At 46.5% G+C, this 27402-nt stretch overlaps 1 protein-coding gene across 1 annotated transcript in view; it reads right to left on the reverse strand.

Annotated features, from left to right (window-relative positions):
• The window catches only part of MYO18B (myosin XVIIIB), a 1710199-nt gene that overhangs the window by 986855 nt on the left and 695942 nt on the right, over nt 1-27402 (reverse strand). The window contains exon 22 of the mRNA XM_078665559.1: nt 372-481. Within this exon, the coding sequence (XP_078521685.1) occupies nt 372-481 (110 nt within the window). The remainder of the gene's footprint in view (nt 1-371; nt 482-27402) is intronic.

Below are 27402 nucleotides of genomic sequence, written 5' to 3' on the forward strand. Positions count from 1 at the left end.
TGTAATAATAAATGTGTCCAATGCACATTTTACACTGCTACAGTCTGTGGTTCCATCCATGCCTATCCAGGTTCCATGTGAAATCCAAGAATAATTGTTGCTATGTATATTTTCATATCTGAGATTTAATGCTGGTAAATATTCACCTAATGTCATAAGATTACACTTTTATTTAAAAAATAAAAAGCAGTGATAGTCATAATTTATTTGACACTTTACACTCTACATCAAAAAATTGTCTTAAGAATCTAATTTTTCAAAACAAACATTAACAAAATCTGCTTGCTAACTCCCCATTATCCCAGGTAATCTGACTTGGAATAGTTTGCATCGTTCCAATGATTTCCTTTCAATGACCTTGTGTATCCCACCTTATTCTCATCTGTTGCATCATACGCTGATGTATACTTTTTCATTGCTGGTAGCGCCAAGACCTGGAACCGGCGTCGGAACTCGACAATCCCCATTCGATGGCTGTACCCTGTGATAAGGCACAACAGATTAATGGTAAAAACGTAACCGTCTTACATATAATTTAATTTGTCTAAATAAGCACTAAAAAAGCAAGAGCAATTTTCTCAAGGATAGGTGCCAGATGGGTGAGAGAATGTCAAGAGATGCACAAGCGGCTAGGGAATATTCCCGATGAAAACTGACTCTTATGTCCATGCCAAAGGTGTATGTTTTTTCTATAAACGTTAACTACTTAAATACCCTCGGTGGTCATGTTCGTGCTATATAAAACTTTCAAAATAAATACATAAATAAATGCTACTAAACAAAAGACAATTGTGGGTTGGCAAGAAAACCAAAAAACATCCATATTATTTCTACAGGAAAGTCAGATAGCATAAGGCAAAGCTCTTCAATTGGGCACCATTCCAACTTCTGCAGTCCACCTCTGTCTCAACAGAGTTCAAAGGCATGGTAGTTATTTCCAGCAAGATATTTACTATTGATGTAGTTAGAACATTAGCTGACAACCTGGAAGCTGAATGAATGGGGAAATTCTACTGAGTCACTCATTAATTGTGGTTGTTTCATTATATGCGTACGTTTTTGATGAACCCAACCATATTTACAATCCATCCCTTCTACAGATGTTATAATCAGAGGCAACTTTCATTAATTTTGTTAAAAGTCTGGAGTATGATGTCAGTGAGCCAAAGAATGTCCAAAGGAAACAGAGCATGGCGAGGGGCATTACTAGACTAGGTGGAAATAAGGTTAGTTGACCCTTTGAGAGAACAAAATCCTTACCAAAAACAATACGATTTGTTATGCCTGTTTTCAGTCTGCATTCACATCACAAATGTTAGGCCCCAGAAGAAGTAGATGGTTGTCCATCTGAGTGGTAACACTAAATAGGGGGTAGGTAGAATTTGTGGAGCTTCAATCCATGGAATTACAGAAAAACTCAGCGAGATTGTACGGAATGGCTCCAAAGGGAGGAAAATATTTTACTCGTACTGCTTGCGCTGCAATTTAGTGCTGGTATCGTGAGCAGCAGTGAAAAGCAGTTCGTACAGCACCATGCTTGTGCAAGAGAGCACGCCCATTCGAGTTGATTTTGCTGCCACTTGAGTTGAAATCCTTTAAACTAATAACACTTGCACACCTCAGTATACTGTCTTGTCACCTCACCCCACAGTACATTAACTATAACTTGCCACTGTACCATGCACTACGTTCTGCCAAATGATATAATTTCAGATGTCATAAGTGTTTTAATTAATGCAATGATTTCACATGCCATAACTTAAGTTATTTCCAATGGTATAGCTAGTGCACTGAGAAGGGACGAGCCATACTTAGGGGTCGATTAGGATCGCGGACGGACTTGAGTCCGTCCGCAACCCCTGAGGAGGAGGGAACGTCCGCATGGGCTGCGGCGTTCCCTCCGATCAAATTAGGATGTGACCGCCAGGGTGGCGGTCACATCCTCTATCTCTAACATTGCGGCGGGTGCAGCTTCAAGCTGCACCCGCCGCAATGTAAAAAATCCATGCACAGCATTTGCGTGCACAAAGCGGCAGGCACCGCGCGGTGCCTGCTGCATTGTGCACGCAAATGCAGGGGGGTACCATAGGTACCCCCCATGTGCACCCCCCACCCCACCTTCACCCAGGGGGCCCGCAACGGGCCCCCGAAGTGAAGGTCCGTATGCTTTTCCACGGCGGTAAAGCCGCCGCGGAAAAGCATATATTTTCAGACATCCTAATATGCCTGGCGGTGTCTGATAGACACCACCAGACATGTTAGTGCTTTTCCGCCGCGGTCGCCTTCCGACCGCGGCGGAAAAGCGGCGGACAGATTATCAGACCCACCAGCCATCCTAATTTGGCGGTGGGTCTTTGGAGTCTCCGCCGCGGTTTTTCCGCATCCTCCAGGCCGGCGGACACTTCCGCCGGCCCGGAGGATGCGGAAAAACCGCCATCCTAATCGGCCCCTTAATGTGTGGGAAGTGAGGTGATAAGACTGTGCATGGAGGTGGGCGAGTGATATTATTTTAAAGGTGGTGCGTAACTATAAATGTGAATTATATGTATGACATCGTATTCTGAAAATGGTGTGTAAATGCTAAATTTAACACATAATTATAACATTTGAATGTGTTATGTTTGTGTGCATTAAGTTAGTTTTATCACAAATTGTGTGATTGGTGTGTAAACCTTAACTTTAAGAGATAACTATAACTTCTGAATTTCTAATGTTTGTGTAAATTAAGCTGGCTTTGTATACCAAACATAAATAATGTTTCCCTAACTATAATTTACCTTTAACCTTTGCTTTTTGTGTGAATTGGGGCCAGATGTGCGACCTACCAAACAGTGACTTGCAAATTGCGTGGCTTTAGCGACTCACAATTTGCGACTCGCTATTTTGCATGTACAACAGTGTCTTGGACACTGTTTGCGATTCCCAATGGAGTTGCAAAATGTGAGGCTCATGAATATTAATGAGCCACTTGCATTTTACAACCCCATTTGGATTGACTGGCCCTCCCAGTGATGGTGGCCTGCTGGGCTCAGCAGCCCATCATGTCTGGCACTGCTTTTAAATAAAGCAGCTCTTTTTTTAAATGCAGCCCGTTTTCCTTAAAGGACAACAGGATGCATTTAAAAAATAAAATGAAACGTTTTCGTTTCATTTTTCAAGGGCAGGCAGTGGTCCCTGGGACCACTGCCTGCCCTTAAAAAATAATTTTGCATGCATTTTCAGAGGGGAATGGGTCCCCCTGGGACCCCTTCTCATTTGCGAATGCATTACCACCTACTTGAAGTAGGTGGTAATTTGCAAGTGTTTTGCAACCGCGATTGGGGTTGCAAAACATTTGTACATGGCTATGGAGTCGCTATTTGGAAGGAATGCCCCTTCCAAATACAGAGTCACAAAACAGTATTTGCAAGTCGCAATTTATTTGCTACTCGCAAAATACTATTTGTACATGGGCCCATGGTTTTTAGCGTGGGCAAATGGGTCTTAAACCCATTTGCGCATGCTAAAAACCATCTCCATCTGGCCCTCTATATATTTCACAGTGGCTACAGCCACAGTGTAGTTGTAGTGAGTCAGAGTTTCCATAGGAAGAGAGTTTTTTTCTTATGCTATCAACTTTGGCGCTGTTTGACAAACCTTCACAGACGTTAACCAAAAAACAGTTCATCCACCTCAACCCCTGCATGAAAAGGTTTGGGATGATTTGGCAGTGGGGGTCACAAAAAGGTGAGTACCAAAACACATTTTTTCCCTTTGGAATTTCCCCAGAAAAATTAAGCAATGATATAGAGAAAACGCAGAACAGGATTATACCTTTTGTAAGGCCCTCTTGGACCTACTTTGGTTCTCCTTTTTAGTTTTATATTTTTTACACGTTTTAGCAGACATCGTTTAGCAATGTTGTTTTTACATGCTTAGCTTGCACAAAATGATTCTGCAAAGACGCTGCACATTTTGCATGTTTTAGAAAGCCTTTCTCGTTATGTAATCAGTACACTCTGTTCAAGGCTCAGAACATAGAAGAAGATATCCTAGTGCTTGCTTTGCCTGTTTGGAGACAGCTTCTAAGATCTACACATATTATTACATCAGATCTGTACCTCTAACACAGTGTGGTTTATATTATATACACGGTACACTGCCCTTTTAAGGGTCATAAGAGCACTACAGTTATGACTTTCCTGGAATGATTCTTGTCCGGGAGCCCCATCCCCCAGGGCCTGGCTAAATTTCCGTGGGTGCCCTGTTCCCACCCAAGGCACTCAGTGTGCATGTTGGGGAGCGCAGTGGGAGCCTCAGTTCCCCATGGTCCTAGCCGGCTACCCACTGGTAGCTTGGCACAAAGCAGTCAGGCTTAACTTAGAGGCAATGCATACAGTATTTATGCAACACTTCAAATAGTAATAAAGTGAAAACACAACACAAGAGAAATCCCACACTAATTTAGAAACATATATAAATGGACAAATGAGATGCCACCAAAATGATAATATCTAATCATTAGAACCCGAGCTACGAAATTTTAAAGATTTAGAAGAAAATAGTGCCTAGAAGCAGAAAGGGCCAACTGTTGTTATCTTGTCACAACCGGATCAGGACAAAGCCAGAAGTTCAGGTCGACTGGGATGGAGTGCAGGCTGACTACAAGGACCACATTAGGCCCATTGAACAAAAGTACCTTAAAACTGATTGCAGAGCGTTGTGAAATTCTGCATCAAGGATATGTTGCATTGCCGAGGTGATGGAAGGTCTTGGTGTGGAGATGCATCACACAGCGATGGTTGTAGGAAGCTGCAAGGCTGCAATACGAGGTCCTGCATTGTCGGTGAGCATGCTGTTGATTAGGGGCTTGGGATGTGAAGTCCTGTATTAAAGATTCTTTGTGCAACTGCTGGTTACAAATAAGTTGCAGAGCTTGCAATGCGGAGTCCTCCTTCGTTGAGGGTGCCGTCGATGAGGGCCTTGTGATCCGAAGGCACGCTTTGAGGATGCATCACACAACAGTTCTGGGGAGGCTGTGGCCTGCGATATGAAATCCTGCATCGTGGATCGAGCAGTTCTGATGCAGAGTTTTTGTGAGGTGATGTGTCACTGTGCAGTTCCCCAGAGCACCTTCAGGCCAACTTCCAAGGTTTCAGGACTGGTGTGGTACCATGTGGGAGAGCAGGACTCACAGAAGGCAGAGTGCTTGTGATGGGTACAAGTTTTGTTTTTAAAGTGTAAGAGAACTTGCTCAGAGAAAATTCTCAGGGCAGATTCATTCCTTAGTTACTACATATTTGACCTGGGGTGCATGCGTTGTAAAGCTTCCAATGTATTCACAGGCATAATGCAAAGGCACCTCAATCAAACCAGCAGACTTCTCTTTCTCCCTGCGGCTTACATGAAGAAGAAAAGTCCCAGCTGCTAAGGCAAATTATTTCCCTGTGGTGCACCAGGAGTGGATAACTACTTGCACTCCTCTCAAACTGTTAGACATTCCGGCCTCTCCAAAATGTCCAACTGGAGGCTGCATTTTAATTGCAGAGGCAGATACTGTCTAGGAGCAGGGAAAGAGCAGCTGGTACTTTTTGATAATAGGCTTATTCCAGTATACATGTGTGAGCAAGGTCTATAATAGCAATTTTGGCAGAAAAGAATTGTGATCACTAATTGCATTTTTATCAACATTTGATAGAAATGCTGATTTTGCATTGAGGCCAACTGAATTAAACCTATCATAACAGATTCAACCCAACCGAAAGGGAAATAGCCCTCAGCAGTGTATACATGTAAACACTGAAAAAACACTTGCACAACTACAAACTAAATGCCATTCGACGAAAGGAAAAGGAGAGTGAAAGAGTCATTTTTATTTCTTCCCGAAGTGGCCAATACAATATGACTTTGTTATACAAGGTAGCAGCAGGAAAGAATGGGCTAACATTATTCTGCTTGAGTTTTGTTGTTTAGGGATGTCACTAAAATATTGTTTCTTCTTCGTTTTGCTTTTTTCAGTTTTGTGGTCTTTGGTCTGCGGGGTTTAGAAGTATGTTTTAGGACTTATTTAATTATTTTATAAACTGTAGAGAAGGATGAAATATGAAAACCCTTTATGATATTTTGGCTACGTTTGACCTTTCACTGATAGGTAAAATGAATGGTTTCATAAGACTCTTTCCCAATATGCATTTACCCCCAGACAAAGCATGTGTGAAACCCTTTGATACATCAGCCCTCTTTTCTAGCCAGTCAGTATCGATAGTAGGCGAATTGTCAAAAACCCCAGGCTTTAAAAATTCAATGCAAGGTGTAGTGACAGGTATATGTGAAAAAGTGCTGTCACCAAGCATCTGGGGTAGTCGTAAAAGGTATGTTTATATTTTTATTATTCTTTATTTCCCGCCCCCAACTAGGTTTTGCAGCCGGGGCCGCTGCTTATAACTCACAGTCTTTGTCTGTCTTATTACCCTTCACTAATTCACAGATTTAATGACAGCCGGTTCACCTTCACACTTCTCACGTTGATGTTGTATTGTAGCAAATAGTTTTCTTCTTTTTTGTAATTTCACCTTTTGCCAATCGCTAAAATTAAAGCATTGCATTTTCACACAATCTAATATTCGAAAGTCCACAAGCTGACATAGAAATTATGTCCCCCGTTTGAAGCTAGCTAAGGCTTCTACAGATAACATTTAGTTTCAGAGAGCCATCACATCTGAAAAACACACACAAATATAAAGCTTGTAAATACAGAATAAATGTTGGTGTAATTTTGTTACTTAGCCTTTAGTCTGTATTTCCAGTTCACAAATATCGCTTACTCACAGCTTTAGATCTCAACTTATTTGTAAAATAGCAGTGCAACAAGGTTGTGCTACCACCTTCCTAATTAGTTTTCTCTTCTTGCAGGGATGATAGTCTGTTGGAGGCACCAGGAATCAATCGTGTGACAAAGCAGAAATGTTAAGGCTCACTGTTAAATCCCTCGTTATCAGGCTTTCTGAGAAACTGACCTAGTTTCTTACTATAAGGAGTTATAGAAATATTTCGAACAAACCTCAGGAGCGACACTTGCAGAAAGCAATGGCAATCAGCAAAACTTTGATATATTATTGAACCCAAGAAGTCCTGGAATTGTGTCATCCCACGCCCACAACTCAACTTCACCTTGTGCAAAATATGTGTATGGAGGTTTCTGTAACTGGCCATGCAAGTCTCTGAATGAACAAGCACATATATTTATTTGTGGTCTACCACATGTTTTAACTTTGTACAAATCCAATACCCTCAATCCATCCTGGCACATGTATCTTGTTAATAAGACTAGTTGTCTTAGAGGAGCTGAAACTTTGAAGAAGTACTTAACATGTACACAGGTGTTTGTATGAAGAAAATAAATATGTTACATACAAACAATCAGTTTTATTGAGGTCACATAGGTAATGTCATACTTTTTACATATCCAAGTTTCCATGTTTTCTGTTATTAGGAAGTGTTTCTGAATAAAATTGCGTTCATATGTGTTTGTAACAGAAAATTGATTGAGGTCGAATTCAATTGATACCACAACTACTCAGCAGGATTCATTTCGTTTCTGTACATTACCCAAGCAGACTTTTATATAATAATGTGCTACTGCAGAACAGGGAATGCTGCCACTGATGCGACAAGTGAATGAACTCAGTGAAAATGCAAGAGCTCCCACACATTTAGAATTCAAATCAAGAAGCATATCTTCTCTGATGCATCAATGAGCACGTGACTTTTGAGATACAACTGCCAGCGCTCAATATATGTCTTCCAAAGATTCAGGCATAAAACGGAGCCTGTGTATGGATAGAATCGATTATAAATCACCCGCTAACCATGCACATTTTTAAAGGATGTGAATTCAGAGGCATAAAGATGCACACATACGGACAGCATATGCTAAAGTATAATCTTTCAGAACCAATGCAAAATTACAACATTGAAGATTCATAAAACATATCGCTCCACCTGTCCAGAAAACATGCTGCGTGAAAAAATTGGGGAACCTGCAATCAGAACCCTATTGAAAGCAATGCATGCTAACAATACAAACAAACACGCCTTCTAGTGAGCGAGCCAGCATATAAAAGCAATAGACCAATATAAGAAGTACAAATGATGTGAATAAAAAGTTAGTGGGACAGAGGAGTCGGCCAATTGATAGTTTACAGCTGAAATAAATCTTCCCTAAAATAAAATACTATTAGGACTCTGTGTTTATTCTCTGGATTTTTGATGATGGCAGAGGCAGGATACTAGTAGAGGAAATTTGGGAGGCTTACATGAGACACAAGTCCAGCTGCTAACAATCAAAGGTGGATCACAAATCTATTATCTTTTAATTACTCTCTTGGTCACTTGACCAGGCCCAAGTGCTTAACTTGGCACATATGCAATTACAGTCAAAGTAGTAAAAATGTATAAACTGTAAACCATTAGTTCAGTAAAACAGGAACAACGAGACGGAAAGACACCACATTCTTAGTTATGGTAAAAGAATAGGGGTTTTTAAAATTCTATGGTATGAGAACCATTAAAGTAAAGAACAAGCTACAAATAGCCACACATTTTCATAAGTATCTTTAACGATTGTTTTAAAGTGGTTAAGTGGCACGTCAGGGCATATCAGGATAATTATGAGTTGTGAAAAGAGGTTGAACTCATTGTAATTAGTTACCTTGTTCTGAAAGGAACTGTTGAGCTAATTTCATGTACGGCTGAGTTGGCCACAGCAGGATGAGAAAGAGTGATCCTTGGATCACTCGGTTGGATCTGCGCAGGTAACTCTTTAGCTCATGGTTCTCGAAGGAAAAGCTCTTACAAGCTGCTATTGGAAGCAGATGGGGTTAGCAAATCAGCTTGCTCAATACAGAACATGGACATGGAGAAAGGTTTAGGGTGAGACTTTTTTTTACCTGAAGCACTGCAAGGAAGATCCAAAACTAAGCTTGATGAATTTAAATTGACTCAATGACTCTTAAGTTTTTCATTGAGAATGCAGACATATTCAAGCACCGGACTTGTCCATGCACCAACATGAGCCATAGCAGCCTCCAGGACCAGAGCACATAGTGGCACTGCTTCTGGAAACGAGGAGGTCATCTGCTAACTAGCAAACAGGCCTTTTAGGTAGAGCTGATGAATCCCTCAGACCTTTGACTGTCATATTAGCATATGTCAGTGTGTGTGTGAGAGTGTGTGTGTGTGTGTGTTTGTTTGTTGAGAGGTGTACTCAGGACACTCATATGAGGTATTATTTATTTATTTATTTGAAATTTTTTATAAAGAGCGAACAAGACCCAGATGGCTATCAGAGCGCTGTACAAAGAGAAAACTGATGTTGAGGTGAAGAAACAGTATAAGTACAATACAATAAAGCAGCATGAGAAGAACCTGAGGCATACGAATAAATGTGGGTGCTAGGGGAGGAAGAGGTAGCAAGTGAACAACATGTAGATGTCCAGCTGGATGGGCCATACAGTTTCATTATCAAACTCCTTCCAGAGAGCGACGGCATACAGTTTAAATCCCAAGCAATAATTATTGTCCAGCACATATTTCAAACACAAAGTGAAAATAATTGTCAAGCATAACTTCATGGAGCGAGGGGAAGTGTCTGGCAAAGGTGATAGAGGTTATTGCTGAGGAAACCTAGATGGGCAGAGCAGTTTCAGCATCAAACTACTTTCAAAGAGCGACAAGATACAATTTAAGCCTCAAGTAAAAAAGATTGTCCCGCTAATATTTCAAACGCAAAGTGAAAATAATTGTCAAGAATATATTTCGACCCATAACGTAAAAATAATTGTCAAGGACAAAAGGGAAGTATCTAGCAGATGACAAAGAGGCTATTGCTGATGAAGTTCTTCCCACAGTAGCCATTTGACCTGTTTTTGGAATAAAGCAGTCGAGGGGTTGTCTCTGATCTCCGCAGGGAGGGTATTCCAAATTCTTGGAGCCAGCCCTCAGAAGGTGCAATTGTAAGTTCTTTTTTTGTTGAACTTCGGTGGTTTCAGTAGTAGGGTTTTGGAGCTTTTTAGGTTTTGCCTGGATCCGGAGAGCTTGAGTTTTTTTGGCAAGTAGACGGGGCTATTGAAGGGTATAGCTTTATGTGTCAGGCAGGATATCTTGAAACGGATCCTTGCTTCAATGGGAAGCCAATTAAGCTGGATTAAGTCAGGTGTAATATGATCATGCTTTCTGGCGCCTGTGAGAAGTCTGGCCGAGGTATTTAGAGTAGCTCTTAGTGGCACTAACCTAGATTTAGGAAGCCCTGCTATGGTCACCAAACCGTATTCTACTCGTGAGATAACTAAGGACTGGACTGCTGACTGGAGATCCTCGGGAGGTAGGAAGGGTTTGATTTTCCGAAGAGTGTTGAGCTGATGATTGGCATTTTTTTTTTTTTGGTGTAAGACTTTATTTACAGTTGCCAATAATACAGTACATTGTTCATTACAGCGAAGGTTTGTCGTCTATTAGTCACCATCATATCGACAGTGTTACACAGCTATTCAGCCGACAACCTTCCGGTCCGGCAGCAAATGCTAGCGCAGTACATAAGGCATTCAAAGAATAATTGGTTAATACGCATCGTCTTACTTTTTTAATTATTCTAACAAAACTGTAGACTCAGTAAGATCAGATAGTCACTTATAACCATTACAACGTATCTGCAATGTCACTAGCCGGTTCAAGATGTCCGGGCTGTTGTCCCATCCCCTACCAATCCCAGGCCATGCAGTACCTCTAGTGCTTGGTTCCCAATCTGCCTCCCTGCCTCTTAGTATCTCAATCATCCATCTCTCCCTCATCCCCTGAACTACCTACCTCCTCTTCAGGAAGTGGTTCGTACAGGTCCCCTCTGTATCTGTTCCACGATTGCCAGACCATGTTCCATTTGCGAGGGTTAGCTCTCATTTTATAGACTGCACGCTCAATCAACATGAGTCTGTCCATCGTCCTGCACCATAACGCTAATGTAGGTGTTTCCGCCACTCCCCATCTCTGTGCAATGCCTCGCTTTGCCACCATGGTCCCGATCGTAACCCATTGCCGCTTCCGATGCGTCAGGTCAGTCTGCTCCCATACATTCAATAGACATACACGCGGGTCCGGCACCAGTGAGATCTCAAGAGTTTGGGAGATGGTGCGCATTACTTGTCTCCAATACCCCGAGATAGCCGGACACTCCCAAAGCGTGTGCAGCAGTGTCCCCTCCTCTCCACATCCTCTGAGACAGTACGGGTTTTCTGCCCTGTGCATTTTATGTAAGGTGGTTCTGGTGTAGTATACCCTGTGTAGTATCTTGAATTGTATCAGTCTGAACCGAGCCGAGACACCCGCCTCTCGTGGTGACGCCAGTGCGGCGTTCCAGTCTGTCTCATCCATGGCTCCTAGCTCAGTTTCCCATTTCTCTTTTAATTTAAGCAAAGGGTCCGGCAGATTATTCAGTAGTTTACGATAGGTGAGCGAGGTGGCGCCTGTCTGCATGAAGTCCGTGAGCAGGCGGTCCTCCAGCGGCGAAGAGTCCGGGACTTTCGACCCCGGCTCAATGGCTGCCAGTAAAGCATGTCGTATTTGCATGTATCGGTAGGTTTCAGTGGGGTCTAATGCGTATTGCTGCTGCAGGTGTGAGAAAGGGACCATCCCAGTACCGGACCACAAGTCTCCTACTGTCGAGATTCCAATGTTATCCCATTGGGTAAATCCCTTGCTGGATCTAAGACAGCCTAGTTGTTTAGTGTCCCACAACGGTGTAAGCCCGGTTATGACCCCTTTCCATTTAAGTCGCGACTGCGCCTTATGCCAGAGTAGCACGGTGTGCTTGGTCGGGCCAATCAGTTTCGTCGTGAGTCCCTGATTGTACAATGGGGCCAGCAAGTTGTGCGTACCCAATTGTGTTCTATCCGCTAAATATGCCGGGTCATCCTGCGGGGCGTGTATCCACTGATTAATGACTTTAAGCTGCGACACCCAATAATACAGCTGCATATTCGGCAAAGCTATCCCCCCGTCGTACCACCCTCGGTTGAGTTTGACATGCGCTATTCTGGGCGGGCGTTCTCCCCATAACAGATCTGTCACCACCGCTGTTACTCTCCGGAAATAGGAAGGCGGTATCAAGACTGGAGTATTCTCCAATACATATAGGAGGCGTGGTAACGCCATCATTTTAAATAACGCCGCTCGTCCCAACAGCGTCAGCGGTAGAGCTTTCCGGTGTCTCACGTCCGCCCTTAGGCGAGCGAGTGGCGGCAGTAAGTTCTGATCATAAAACACAGCTGCGTCACGAGTGACGTGTATACCCAGATACTTAAATGAGGTGTCGGCTATTGCCAATGGGCAGCTGTCAGGGAGATTTGGTACAGGACCTTTCAATACATAAATGACTGATTTTGTCCAGTTGATTGTATATCCGGAGTTTAGACCATGTGCGTCACATAGTGCCAGCAACTTCGGAATGCCTGCCTCTGGGTCGGAGAGATAGATCAGCATGTCGTCGGCATACAGGGAAACTCTATCTTCCCAGACGTCTCCCCATTGCAACCCTTTTAATAACGGGGTAGTCCTAATAACAGTAGCCAGTGGTTCCAGGACCAGCGCGAATAGTAGGGGGGAGAGTGGGCATCCTTGTCGTGTCCCCCTAGCCAAAGGGATTTTTTCGGGAGATGCGGCCATTGGTCACTACATGCGCAACAGGATTCGTGTATAAGAGTGTAATCCAGGAAATAAATTTGGGGCCAAAGCCCATACGGGTTAACACTGCGAACAGGTACTGCCATTCCACCATGTCAAACGCCATTCTGGCATCCAATGATAGTATGGCAGACGGTTCCGTCAGCAGGGGGGCTCGCGCCATTGCTCCGTGCACACGTCGGAGGTTCAATGCCGTGCTCCTATGTGGCATGAAGCCCGACTGGTCCGGGTGAATTAGGTGTGGTAGGTGCGGAGTCAATCTGCTTGCTAACAATTTCGCCAACATTTTTGCTTCGGCGTTAAGCAGTGAAATTGGGCGGTATGACGCACAGTCTGTGGGTGGTTTACCTGGTTTCGGGATGGCCACTATGGTCGCCATCCGCTGATCCAGGGGCAGAGTCCCCCCCTCCCGACACTCCACGAACATGGCCAGCAGAGGTGAACTCAGGGCGTCTGTCATAGTCTGGAGCCACTCAATCGGGATCCCGTTGGGGCCCAGTGCTTTGCCAGTGTGCAGCGCGTTAATTGCCGTCTGTATCTCGTCCACCGTCAAGTCTGCCTCCAGTTCATCCACCGCCTCCGGTGGTAGAGTCACGATCTGTGCATCCCGAAGCGCTGACATTGCCGCTTCCGCTGTGAATTGTACTCTTGGGGTATAAACGTCTTGGAAGTGGTCAGCTAAGATTTCTACAATCTCAGAGGGACGCGAATGTGATATCCCCTCCGAGTCCTTCAGTTGTAATATGTGTCTACAGCCCTCTCTTTTTTTATCAAACCATGCCAATAATTTACTGGCTTTGTCCCCTATATCATAGACCCTTTGCGCTGTCGTCTCTATGTTTTCTACTGTCCGTCGCTTAAGGAGGTCATCATGCAACTGTTGGCAAAGGTGGAGTGAGTGAGGTGTATCCTCTGATCGGTGTGCCATATGGTCTGCGTTTGCTTCTTCTAGTTTCAGTTCCAAATCTAGCAGTTCCTGTCTTTGCATACGTTTGTGCCCTGCTATTGTCGCAATCGCTTGCCCTCGAAACACTGTTTTGTACGCCTCCCATAAGGTCATTGGGGACGTCACCGAGTCAGTATTCTTCGCAAAGTAGTATCTGGTTGCTTTTTTTAGTTCTTTACGGACGTGGGGCACCTTAAGATACCCCGGGTAAATTGGGTAAACTCTTCTACGGGCTATTGCAGAGCATGATAGTGTCAAGGGGGAGTGATCTGAGATACCCCGGGGCCTTATCTTTGCATCGTAAGGAAGTAGTCAATACGGGACAGGCAGTTGTGGGTTGCCGAGTAGTAAGAGTATTGCTGATCATCAGGATGTAGGCGCCGCCACACATCTATTAGTCCCTGTGCCTCTATAAACTCACTGAAGCGGGACGGGCCAGGCGTCTGTGCCCGAACCAGGAACCTATCCCGTGTATTATGGGCCACCGCGTTGAAGTCCCCTCCCACTACTAGGTCTCCCTCCGGGAGCTCCAACAGGAACCTTCCTAGGTCCGGAAGCGCAGTCGCATGCAGTGCCGGTGGAATATATACTGACACTACGTTGAGGGACTTTCCTTCCCACTGCCCACATGCCGCTGCAAAGCGGCCGTGACTATCAGTCTTGGTAGTCTGCAGTATGAATCGGGATGCTCTTTTCATTAAAATGCCTGTTCCTCTGGACCCTGAAGTGAAGTCTGAGTGTGTTATCATGCGGTAACCTCGTCTATCCAGAGCCTTGCTAGCTGTACACACTAGATGCGTTTCCTGAAGGAGGATCAGATCGTGATTCAGTCTCCTAATACTCTGGAGCACAAACTCTCTCTTTATCTTGTCCCCTAGTCCCCTGACATTCCATGATATCAACTGCAACGGCGGCACCGGCCCAGTGTCAGGACTACCTTCTACGATATCAGACTGTGCCATGTGTGCCATTGTGTGCCTGTAAAAATGGACATGGTTCCCGTAGGGTGTGGTGTCTGTGTTCCTGGCCTACACCCACCCCCATGGACGCCTTCAGTCGTCAGCAATGACAGGTCTGCTGTCTTCGGGTTTGACTCCGGCTTGTCCGGCGTGCATACTCCAGCTTACTGTGCTCGTTGTGGTTCTTCGTGCAATCTTTAGAGTCAAACATTTCAAACAATTAAACATTGTCTCCCCCCCATCCCCCAAATTCCCCCCTCCCTGCTCCCCTGCTACACAGACTTTGAACTGCCCGCCACCCCAATTTAGCAGAGTGCCTAACCCCACCCAAATAGAAACACAGAGTTACTTGCTCGTTGGGGGTGAAGAGTACTCCGGAGTCAGCGACCCCTCTTACCCTCTATGGAGGTCCTCAGCCCAGTGTCCATGGCAGCCCACGCGGCAGTCCCATTATCAATTAAAGTCTTGTACCTGCCGGAGTGTTAATCCTCCACCTCCAGATCTCCACTAACATTGTCTCTCATTGATGAGCTTCTCTCTTCTACCGGCCCCTCCTTTCGGACGTCCTCACGGTCTCCTATACGCTGGTTTTTGTTAGTCCGTCCTGTGCGGCGGGGTTGGGAGGTTGGTCGCCAGCCGTCCAACCAGTCCCGGGCTATTTCCGGATTGTCAAAAAACCATGTCCTGTTTTCCGCCACCACTCGTAGTTTAGCCGGGAATAGCATGGAGTATTGGAGCTCTCTTTTCCGCAGTTCCTTTTTTATGTCCAGAAACGTCTTCCGTTTTCGGGCCACCTCCGCCGTGTAGTCCGGGAAAAAGGCCAGTGTGAAGTTCTGAATCTTCACCGGGGGCGATACCCGCGCCTCTTGTAGGATGGCATCCCTATCCCGGAAATTGAACAGTCTTGCCAGGATAGGTCTTGGAGGCGCCCCTGGTTTTGGCTGGCCGCCTGGCACTCTGTGTGCCCTTTCGACTGAGAAGAATGCCGACAGTTCCTTAGGTTGGAGTTGCGACTTAATGACGTCTTCCACAAAGAGATCAGTTGCTCTAGTACCTTCCGATTAAGGAACTCCAAGAATTCTTACATTATTCTTTCTAGAGCGCCCTTCCTGGTCATCCAGCTTTTCCTTTAGCATTTTATTCTCCGCCGCCACTTTCTCCATCGCCGTCTGGAGCTCCGATACATCTTCCACCAGTGATTTCGTGACCAGTTCCAGCGATCCCACCTTTTCGGTCATTTTGTGGAGATCTGCTCTAATGAGAGTTATTCCGGTAGAGATGGAGCCCACCGTGTTCTGCACCTGCGTTAGCGCTCGCATCACGTCATCCAATGTCGCTTTTTTGGTCCCCACGCCGTCAACCGTTTTTGTGGAGTTTTGCCTTCCTTCCGCTGGAGGGGACGCAGTTTTATCGCAGGTGTATCGTTCGATACGTGTTTGTGTCGCGCCGCCTTTGGAGCCCCTTCCCGCCATGATCTTCTGCCAATGCTCCACTGGTGGCCAGCACAATTGGCTTTCAGGAGGGGCGGACCAGGGGGGGGGGGGGGGGGTGACAGCCACGGTTTCGGTCCAACCTGTGTCCCAGCTCAGCCCCTGTAGTGCTTTGGTCAGTCAGCCAGTTCAATCTGGGTCAAGGTCTTTATCCGATTTATTCCGGACCTCTATGGAGCTGCAGCCTCAGCGCATATGTCCAACGCGGTGATTAGTCCCCTCTGGCCACACAACTATCTCACTCCCCGCAGCGCAGGGTCGCAGCTGCCCCGGTAAAGGCAATCCTCGGTGCTGTGTGGAGCAGGGCTGCGCTCTCGATCCGCAGCGAGTGGCTCCCTGCCTACGTTTGGGACAAGTGCGCCCCTCGGCGACTTTACGGCCTCATTTTATTGTCAGTGCAGTGTGGCCCGATGTGTTACCAAAGCTCCCGGTGCATGGGGTCACACAACTACTGGCCTGGTCTCCCGTCTGGCCCTCCAGCACCCGTGCTGTACACCACTGTCCCCCCGGCCCGTGCCCGGTTTACGGCCTCCAGGTGCCACCACCCATGTTCGGTTTTTAGTCCGTTCCGGCGTGAAAGGGGAGGAGGAGAGCCTGCCGGGCCGTCCGCTGTTCCTGCGGATCACTTTCCCGCTCCGCCGTGTCCCAGTGTCGGCGCCTCACCTCCCCGCCGGACTCGGCTCTCACACAGCACGCCGGTGGCGTTTACCTCCGCTGTCACATCGTCGGCAGTGCTGTGACCTCCGGATCGGTCCTCCGCCTCATCTGGGGTCAGTGGTGTAGTCCGGCGGGCCACTCCCGATGCCGCTCCCTGGTCTCCGGCCACTTCCGGTCCGCCCCTGCCGGCAAGGTAACACTTCCGGTCGGCACCTCCGACCACTGGACTCCCCGGATTCTGGCCCACGTCTAGGCCGCGCCAACACTCGGCTGTATCTTTACCGTCCGGCCTCCGATTTACACCTGGGTTCTAGCCGCCAGCACCGCCCGGTCCTAGGCCTTCGGTCCCTCCGTCCGAGGTCAGGTTGAGCCACGGATTATGTTACGGATTGTCGGAGAGGCCGTTCCTCTCCCGGAGCTGGTCTTCTAGGCTGCCGCCATGCTCGGCTGCTAGCCACGCCCCCGATGATTGGCACTCTTAACGGTGGCACTGATGTGGCCTTGCATATTTACAAACGTGTCTAGGGTGACACCTAAAGAGCATGCAGAGTCCACTATATGTGGGGTGCAGTTGAGTGTAGAGATTTGTTTGATCCGTTTTGCGTGGGGGCCTCGTGGTTGCGGGGGGTAACCAGCAGAAATTCTGTTTTGAGGGAGTTAAGTAACAGAGGAATATGAGTTAGGCATTGTTGAGTTTTTTGTAAGCGCTCCATTCTGAGTTTTAATGTTGTCTGGAGAAGAGATCTTCAGATACAGTTGATTGTCATCTGCGTACATGTGGTACTGAATGTTTGAACCATTCAGAATGGTAGTTAGAGGCTCCATGAATAGGTTGGAGAGCGTGGGCGAGAGTGCAGATCCTTGAGACACCCCAATTGAGACTGCGGTGCTGGCAGCCAAAGATTTTTTGACTTTGATTCTTTGTGTTTGGTTATGCAGGAAAGAGGAGAACCAATGTAGGACAGGACCAGAAAACCCAATCCTATATCGAAGAAAGTTAATCAGGTTATCATGAAGAAACAGTGTAAGTACAATACAATAAAGCAGCATGAGAAGAACCTGAGGCATAAGAATAAATGTGGGTGCTAGGGGAGGAAGAGGTAGCAAGTGAACAACATGTAGATGCCCAGCTGGATGGGCCATACAGTTTCATCATCAAACTACTTCCAGAGAGCGACGACATACAGTTTAAATCCCAAGCAATAATTATTGTCCAGCACATATTTCAAACACAAAGTGAAAATAATTGTCAAGCATAACTTCATGGAGCGAGGGAAAATGTCTGGCAAAGGTGATAGAGGTTATTGCTGAGGAAACCTAGATGGGCAGAGCAGTTTCAGCATCAACTACTTTCAAAGAGCGACAAGATGCACTGGGTCCAGCTGAGTTGATTGGAGGAATCAGATTAGCCTGTTGTTTGATGATATCAAACAGTTTCTTGGGACAGATTTTTGCGTTGCCAAGCTGAACTCTGAAATTAACTGATTTAGCAAAGCAAATGAGTTTGCTATAAGCGCTTCTCATCTTCATTAACTGATTGAGATTAGAGGTGGAGGGGGCCTTTCTCCAACATCTCTCAAAGAGCCTGAGTTTGCAACGTTCATCATTAAGGCCACCATTTAACCAAGGTTTGGATTGTTTGCAAGGAATCCTTTTGAGTTGCTTCAGAGCTGCAGAGTCGAGAATATTTGACATGGCGTTGAAGTAATCATCTGTCAACTCTTCCAAATTATTCATGTTAGTGGGAGGTTCCAGAAGATTCTTGCACAAGTTGGATAGGTTAGAGATGTTGATGTCTCTCAGATTACAAGTGCGGTTGTCCTTGTCTAAGCAATACTTTTTCCTGAATGTGAACGGAGATTTGGTGATGATCCGACCAGTCACATGGTTCTATGTCATCCAGTTGAATGATGTGATCTCTAGCTATGATGAGGTCAAGGGTGCCGCCCTTGCAGTGGGTGGCTCTGTTGCAGGCCTGTATATAGTTGAGGTCAGAGAGGAAAGACTTAAAAGAGCAAACTAATGGTATGTATACATCATTGGCACGAGGCAAAACCTCAAGGGAGGTGCCTCCACAATGTCTGCCTAATGTCTACCCAAACAGTAGGGACAGTCTCTGGCACAGGAGCATGCAGATACCCCAGCAGCATTGCCCAGCACATATTTCAAACACAAAGTGAAAATAATTGTCAAGCATAACTTCATGGAGCGAGGGAAAATGTCTGGCAAAGGTGATAGAGGTTATTGCTGAGGAAACCTAGATGGGCCGAGCAGTTTCAGCATCAACTACTTTCAAAGAGCGACAAGATGCACTGGGTCCAGCTGAGTTGATTGGAGGAATCAGATTAGCCTGTTGTTTGATGATATCAAACAGTTTCTTGGGACAGATTTTTGCGTTGCCAAGCTGAACTCTGAAATTAACTGATTTAGCAAAGCAAATGAGTTTGCTATAAGCGCTTCTCATCTTCATTAACTGATTGAGATTAGAGGTGGAGGGGGCCTTTCTCCAACATCTCTCAAAGAGCCTGAGTTTGCAACGTTCATCATTAAGGCCACCATTTAACCAAGGTTTGGATTGTTTGCAAGGAATCCTTTTGAGTTGCTTCAGAGCTGCAGAGTCGAGAATATTTGACATGGCGTTGAAGTAATCATCTGTCAACTCTTCCAAATTATTCATGTTAGTGGGAGGTTCCAGAAGATTCTTGCACAAGTTGGATAGGTTAGAGATGTTGATGTCTCTCAGATTACAAGTGCGGTTGTCCTTGTCTAAGCAATACTTTTTCCTGAATGTGAACGGAGATTTGGTGATGATACGACCAGTCACATGGTTCTATGTCATCCAGTTGAATGATGTGATCTCTAGCTATGATGAGGTCAAGGGTGCCGCCCTTGCAGTGGGTGGGTCTGTTGCAGGCCTGTATATAGTTGAGGTCAGAGAGGAAAGACTTAAAAGAGCAAACTAATGGTATGTATACATCATTGGCACGAGGCAAAACCTCAAGGGAGGTGCCTCCACAATGTCTGCCTAATGTCTACCCAAACAGTAGGGACAGTCTCTGGCACAGGAGCATGCAGATACCCCAGCAGCCAGAGGGACAGATGTAGAATCTAAAACACTGCAGCTTCCATGCATTGCCCGTCATTGCTCACAGACACTTAGGGCTGCAACTTAAAGGTTGTTCTCGTCAATACAATGATGTGCGATGTGTTTCACTAGCCTTCGGGGTGGAGTCAGCAATAGGCTACACCTAGTCCTGTTCTCCCCTGCACTTTAGCTTGACAGACAGACATAGCTGGAAAGGTAATGTACCTTGAAGAACGTTCAGGAAGCGTCACACATTTTCCCTTTAAATAAAGAAAAACCTAAACGTGATTGGTGGGTTTTTTAATTTGTAGATGAAGCAGTGGAAAATATAATACACTTGGTTGCCGTTCGAACGTTCAAACTTTTCCACAAAGAACAAACATTGTTGCATTGATATCATAGGCATCTGAAAGGCATGATAGGAAATAAGTTTTGTCAATGTTTTGTCTTGATGTTGTACTTTATATTTCCCCAAAAAGAGCCTGGCATTGGTTAGGTCTTGAACGGGCACTCCCGCGACTTGATAGGTTGATGCAGCTAAAACATGATGCTGTGAGTAATTTTGTATATCCAAACAGGTTGGTTTTCTCTTATTGGACTGTGATGAATTACCTGGTTTGATGTGAATGAAAAGGCTACGCCTTGGACAACATGCTCCGGCTCTGGGACTTGTTGGGCATGGCGGGGGGAAAAAATGTCAGAAATGGGGAGGAGTGAATGTCACATTATGCGCATACTATCCTGATCCAAAACAAACACTGCTGATTTGACACGAGGCTCCCACATGTATATTCTACACCAGTACTGTCTCTGATACAATCTTATGAATTTTGGAACAGATCCTATTCTTCTTTCTAATTTGTGAAACCGTTTCAAGCGGATGTATGACGTTACAACGCATACTTTTACCACGCATACCTTTACAACGCGGTTTTTACATCGCATACCATTACAACGCATAGCGCTTTTGGGTGTTGGATAGTGAATAGTTTAATTTACTATTCCAACTCCAGTCCCCGTGGACACTAGGGAAGGTTATTGGATAGTAAATTAACCTATTCCCTATCCTAGAGCGCCCCCCAGAGCAATGCGTTGTAATAGTTTGCGTTGTAAAAGTTGCGTTGTAATGGTAGTTCGTTGTAAAAGTTTCGTTGTAAAGGTTGTATACCGTTTCAAGCAGCTGTCCTGAGAGCTCTTAACTCACAACTCATAACTCACAGGAAGTGGAGCCTACTTCAGTCCATAGGGTTGCCCCTATCAGTTTAAGCACTTTTCGCCCGATTTACAGTAAAATTCTGAAAACTACACTTGCAAGTATACTTCCTCGCAACAAGTGTAAATTTTCAATAGTTAGGAATTCACAAAGATTTCACAGAGAACTCCCAGACACCTGCAACAGTTACATATTGTCATGATTACACCTGCAAAACCACCGAGAAATCCTAATTGCATTCATGCAAAGGGTTTTTTGGATTTGCAGTTGTATGCAGAGTAGCTTTGCCACCTAAGGGAGCCTACGCATAAGTTTTATTGGGTATTTCGTTTTCACATCAGGAACAATAGCTTTACTCATGGAGAAACAACTTTCCCTGAATCCCTCCAATGATACGTCTGTTACGGTAAAAAAGGGAACATGATTACACCTTTCTTTGACAGGAGTAAACATCTGAAAATTTCTAGGATTGGAATATGTTAGAGGCAAGTGGTTAAATACTATGAGCCATATTATCAAGAAAGGGCGATACATTATCGCCGCTTTTACCGGCTGACAACTGCCGCTAAAGCGGCGATAATGGGCTTGATAATATGCCCTTGAGAATCCCAATAGAAGCCCATGTTCGACCAGTACATGGGCTTCTATAGGAATTCTCCAGGACATATTATCAAGCTCTTTATCTCCATGTTAGCGGCAGTTTTCTGCCGATAAAAGTGGCGATAATGTATCACCCTTTCTTGATAACATGGCCCTACACTTTTTGGGCTTCTATGAATGTTGGCAAACCTTCTAAGCCTCCAATCCTCAATGACCTCCGACCCTGCTCCAGGGACCGGATCGCTCCCCTTATGCCCACAGCACCCTGTGAGCGCTCACCCGTCCGCTGCTGCTGCTCCTATGGTTCAAGACCCTTGTGCCTCGCTCCACGCCTCTGTGGTCTGTTTTTTTCAAGTTGCTGGTTCCCTTTTTTACCGCTGATATGTGTACTTGCCCTTTCTGACCGCTGCTGTTCGGACTGCTTGTATCCCCTCCTGCGCCTGTGTTTTTCCCGCTGTTATTTCCCTCCAGCCCCCCCTCCCCTATTGCCTTCTGTGTCCTCTGTTCCCGCCACTTCGCCCGCGGCCACGCTCCCTCACCGCCCCGCTCCCAGCTGCTCCTCCCTCCATCCTCTCCTTTTATGTCAACCGTCACCTGGATGCGCAGCGGGCGCGCCAAAGGCAAGCCCGTATGCGCCCGTCCGCGCCTGGACGGCGCCCAGCGCCAGAACCCCTGGACCCTGAGGCCGCCGCAACACCAGACTGCACTACGACTCCAGCACCCTACACGCACTCAACGTCGGACCAGATCACTCCTGCTACCGGGCCACCCCGAAGAACACCCAAGGGCCCTTCTCCTGCCGGAACTGCAGCTTCACCAGCATCCGGCCCGCCAACCCATCAACCAGAGAACCCAACCACTTCCGATGCTTCCTCCTCAACATCCTTTCAGCTCGCAAGCATGCCATCGAACTCTGGGACCTCCTAGACTCAACCACCCCGGACTTTGCCTTCCTGCCAGAGACCTGGCTGAACGCCACCTCGGCACCCGGCATCGCCATAGCCATCCCTGAGGGCTACAAGATCTCCCGCAGAGACCGCACCAATGGAGTCTCTATCAACACCGATGACACCCTCACCACCGTCGAGCACATGCACTTCCAGATCCACACCGACCCCAACACCACCCTCAGAGGAACACTCATCTACAGACCACCCGGACCACGACCACATTTCAGCGACACCATCGCCGACCTCGTCAGCACCCACAAACTCGCCTCCACGGACTACATCCTACTCGGGGACCTGAACTTCCACCTCGAGAACAACAACGACACCAACACCACCGCCCTGATCGACAACCTTGCCAACCTCGGACTCAAACAGCTCATGACGACACCCACCCATGCCGCCAGACACACACTGGACCCCACCTTCTCCGCAAGCCCCCACGTCTCCTTCATCCACACCACCGAACCCCACTGGACAGACCACAGATGCGTCCACTTCACTTTCAGGAAACCCACCACACACCACCGCAACCAACAGTTGCCACACTGCCACTGGGGCAAGGTCACCAAGGACCAGCTGACCATCACCCTCACCCTTAGTCCACCCGACAACCCCACCGACCCCGACGCCGCCGTCATCAACCTCAACAAGTGGATCAATGACTGCTCCAACACCCTCGCCCCACTCAAGACCTCCACAACCAATCACACCAACAAGAAAGCCGCTTGGTTCACTGAAGACCTCCGGACCTCCAAACACACCTGTCGGAAGCTGGAGAAGAGATGGCTTCGCGACCGAACTCCAGACAACCACACAGCCCACAACAACGTCACCCAAAGACACCACCAACTCATCAGGACCGCCAAGAGGACCGCCTTCAAGAACCACCTAGACAACAACGCACACAACTCCAAAGAGCTCTTCAGCATCATGAAAGAACTCTCCAACCCCAGCTCCAACACCAACGACATCCCACCTTCGCAAGACATGCGATTCACTGGCCACCTTCTTTCACCGCAAGATCACCGACATCCACGACAGCTTCAACTCCGACACCCCCACATCCACCGCCGGTACCACCCCCGCGAGCTCCACCCGCACCAGTCGCCTGACCGCCTGGCCCAACGTCAGCGATGAAGACACCATCAAGACCATGAACTCCATCCACTCCGGCTCCCCATCGGACCCATGCCCACATAACGTCTTCAACAAAGCCAGCACAGTCATCGCATCCCATCTCCGGAAAACCATCAACACCTCCTTTGAGACAGCTACCTTCCCGGACAGCTGGCAACACGCCGAGATCAACGCCCTACTGAAGAAACCCAAAGCAGACCCCAAGGACCTCAAGAACCTCCGGCCCATCTCCCTGCTCCCCTTCCCAGCGAAAGTCACAGAGAAGATTGTCAACAGACAGCTGACCCGCTACCTCGAAGACAACAGCATCCTGGACCCATCCCAGTCCGGCTTCCGCAGCAACCACAGCACTGAGACCGCCCTCATCGCCGCCACTGATGACATCAGGATCCTGGTGGACAAAGGAAAAACAGCCGCCCTCATCTTTCTGGACCTATCAGCAGCCTTCACCACGGTCTGCCACCGCATCCTAACAGCACGCCTCCACAACGCCGGAATCCAAGAGAAGGCCCTGGCATGGACCACATCCTTCCTCTCCGGCAGAACCCAGAGCGTCCGCCTCCCACCCTTCCGCTCCAAGACCACCAAGATCATCTGCGGCGTCCCACAGGGATCCTCCCTCAGCCCGACGCTGTTCAATATCTACATGGCACAGCTCACCCAATGTCGCACGACGACATAACCTCAACATCATCTCTTACGCCGACAACACCCAGCTGATCATATCCATCACCGAAGACCCCCACACCGCCAAAGACAAGCTCCACAGAGGAATGAAGGCCGTCGCTGAATGGATGAAGGAGAGCAAACTGAAGCTGAACTCAGACAAGACAGAGGTTCTCATCCTCGGCTCCACCCCCTCAGCCTGGGACGACTCCTGGTGGCCCACTTTGCTAGGAAGACCCCCAGAACCCACAGAACACGCACACAACCTGGGTATCATCCTCGACTCCGCCCTCTCCATGACCAAGCAAGTCCACGCCGTCTCCGCGTCCTGCTTCAACACCCTCCGAATGCTCCGCAGAATCTTCAAATGGATCCCCTCCGACACGAGAAAGACCGTCACCCATGCACTCGTCACAAGCAGACGGGACTACAGGAACGCCGTCTACGCAGGTACAACAACCAAGCTCCGGAGACGGCTACAATGCATCCAGAACGCCGTGGCACGACTGGTCATCGACGTCCCACGATGCAGCCACATCACACCCCTCCTGAGAGACCTGCACTGGCTCCCCATCGACAAGAGGATCTCCTTCAAGCTCCTCATCCACGCACACATGGCCCTCCACAACACCGGACCGGTATACCTCAATGACCATCCCAGCTTCTACACCCCCACCCGCAGCCTCCGCTCCGCCAACCTCGACCTCGCCACAGTTCCTCGCATCCGGAAAACCACGGCCGGTGGCCGATCCTTCTCCCACCTCGCCGCCATGACCTGGAACACTCTCCCCACCAACCTACGACAGACCCAGGACCTGACGACCTTTAGAAGACTTCTCAAGACCTCGCTCTTCGATCAGTAGCAGCCCCCCCACAGCGCCTTGAGACCCTCACGGGTATGTAGCGCGCTTTACAAATGTTTTGTTATGTTATGTTATGTTATGTTATCCGCTACCCTCAGTAGCAGAATTGACACAAGCATCACATTACTTCCCTTTGCCACTATATCATGCATCTGCAAATATCTTGAGTGCAAATATCACACCTGGATTCGCTTTCATAAAAGAAATCATTTGTGCCTATAAGTAACACTTACAGATACAAATGTGTTTGAAAATCGGCCCAAGTAGTTTGAGAAAGAGCGCACAGCAAGAACACACACGCTGAGACTATAATAAGGGCACTACCAGCAAAGGACGTAAATAGGATCAGTAGAACATTGCCTGTAAAATGCTTGTAAAAATGTGCCTCAGATGTATTGGCAGCTTAAGCAGTGTTAGGATATATACAGTTACGCATTTTTGTTTTTACTCAGGACTAGGCAAGAGCACATTTCCCAGGAGTAAATCTTAACCCCTGACTTTATAGGTGATTCAAATTAATGGAAATGTGACAATATTGTCCTGGGTTTATTCGGTGGTCATGGATGAGGGCAAAGCAATGTTTAAACATTAATCCCCTGCCTAATTTTTACATTCATATTTATGCATAAATATGTGGTAAATGATGGGGCAGCATCGAACCCCCAATGATATTCCAAAAGCTTTCAGGTAATACAGTGTTTGCTGCTTGCAGTAGTTAAATTGTAGTAATATGTGCATCAGTTAAATGAATATTTAATTTTCCTTTTTCATACATGCCAATTTACAAATGAAAATTTCTGTGTGAGGAGGGGGTGGGCCCGTGGAGGCGCGGGACCTCGTTCCTATAGCTGCTAAAAAGGCACTCAAGTTTCAAGTTTATTTATGTTACGAAACTCCAAATAGGTCCACATAAAATACACACATAATCTTAGTTTTATTCAGACCCAAAGCAAATTCTTAACACATTCAAATCCCTAAAAGTGCTTTATGAAACAGTACATTCTTGAATTGAAAAGTTTGCAATCAATACAAATTCAAAAAACATTTTAAAAAGTAAAAATTTCTTTAACAACATATTTCCTTGGTAAAATTCATAGTGTTTGCTGCATTTCCAAGGCAGTTCATATAGACAACTGCAGGCAAATTGTCCTCAGCCAATTTTGTCGCTGTAATTGAAGTGCCGAACAGACAAAGAGCAAGTGATTCAAATCTTGGATCTCGTTCTGACAAAGGTAACATTCAGCAGCGATTCAGTACCATTTTGCCATAAGCCCATTTAAAGGTAGCGTACCTAATCGCTACAAAACCCAGAAACGCCTCACTCCGTGTGGCAAGTTCAATTTTATATAAGGTTGTGATATGTTTACTACAATTTAATCTATAATATTTTGAACCCCCCTTTTTAAGGCACCCACCCTATACAGTCGAAATCTTGATGATTGGTGGCCAGTTTTAAACTAGCTTTTAAATGCAACACAGGCAATGTGAATACTGTGTTTAAATCTAGCCAAAGCTGATCTACAGCATATGGAAGCTTCCTGTAGACTAGTGACTTTTCCTTTTTGTCTACGAGAAATTCTTTCTTCATAAGAAACCTTAAAGTATCTTCATCACTTCTCTCCAGGCAAGCCACCCAGCAAACCATCCACGCCAAACCCTGAGTAAAAGCAATTTTTGGACCCATTTCCAGCCTTAACACCTCCACTGAAACCATGATGTTCCACAAAGTAATGTTTCTTAATACCCTCTCTTCTATTTTGTTTAAGAAGCCCCATTAAGTTACGTCAATAATTTCCAAAGCATAGAAAAGCAAGGGGGGGATTTTCACACTGTAGTCCTCTAGAAGATAGGAAAAGTGTATTCTCCCTTCGCCCTCTAAAGTTCACCCAGGTCTCTAGTCTGAGGCCGGTTATTGCTCAGATTACTGGACATTATTTTCCCAAAGAAGGTGTAAGACTTTACTATTTCTACATTTTGGGACCCAGAAACCAAGAAAAATTGAAGTGTGTGGCATTCTTCTTGCCATGAAAGCACATTATTTAACTTTTAGAGATGTTAATCTTCAAGTGATGAGCATCAGCAAATTGTTGCAAGGCCTCCAGGTCTTTGAGGGTAAGGTCCAAGA

This window comes from Lissotriton helveticus, chromosome 11 (genome assembly GCF_964261635.1).
Source record: "Lissotriton helveticus chromosome 11, aLisHel1.1, whole genome shotgun sequence".
NCBI classification, from domain to species: domain Eukaryota; kingdom Metazoa; phylum Chordata; class Amphibia; order Caudata; family Salamandridae; genus Lissotriton; species Lissotriton helveticus.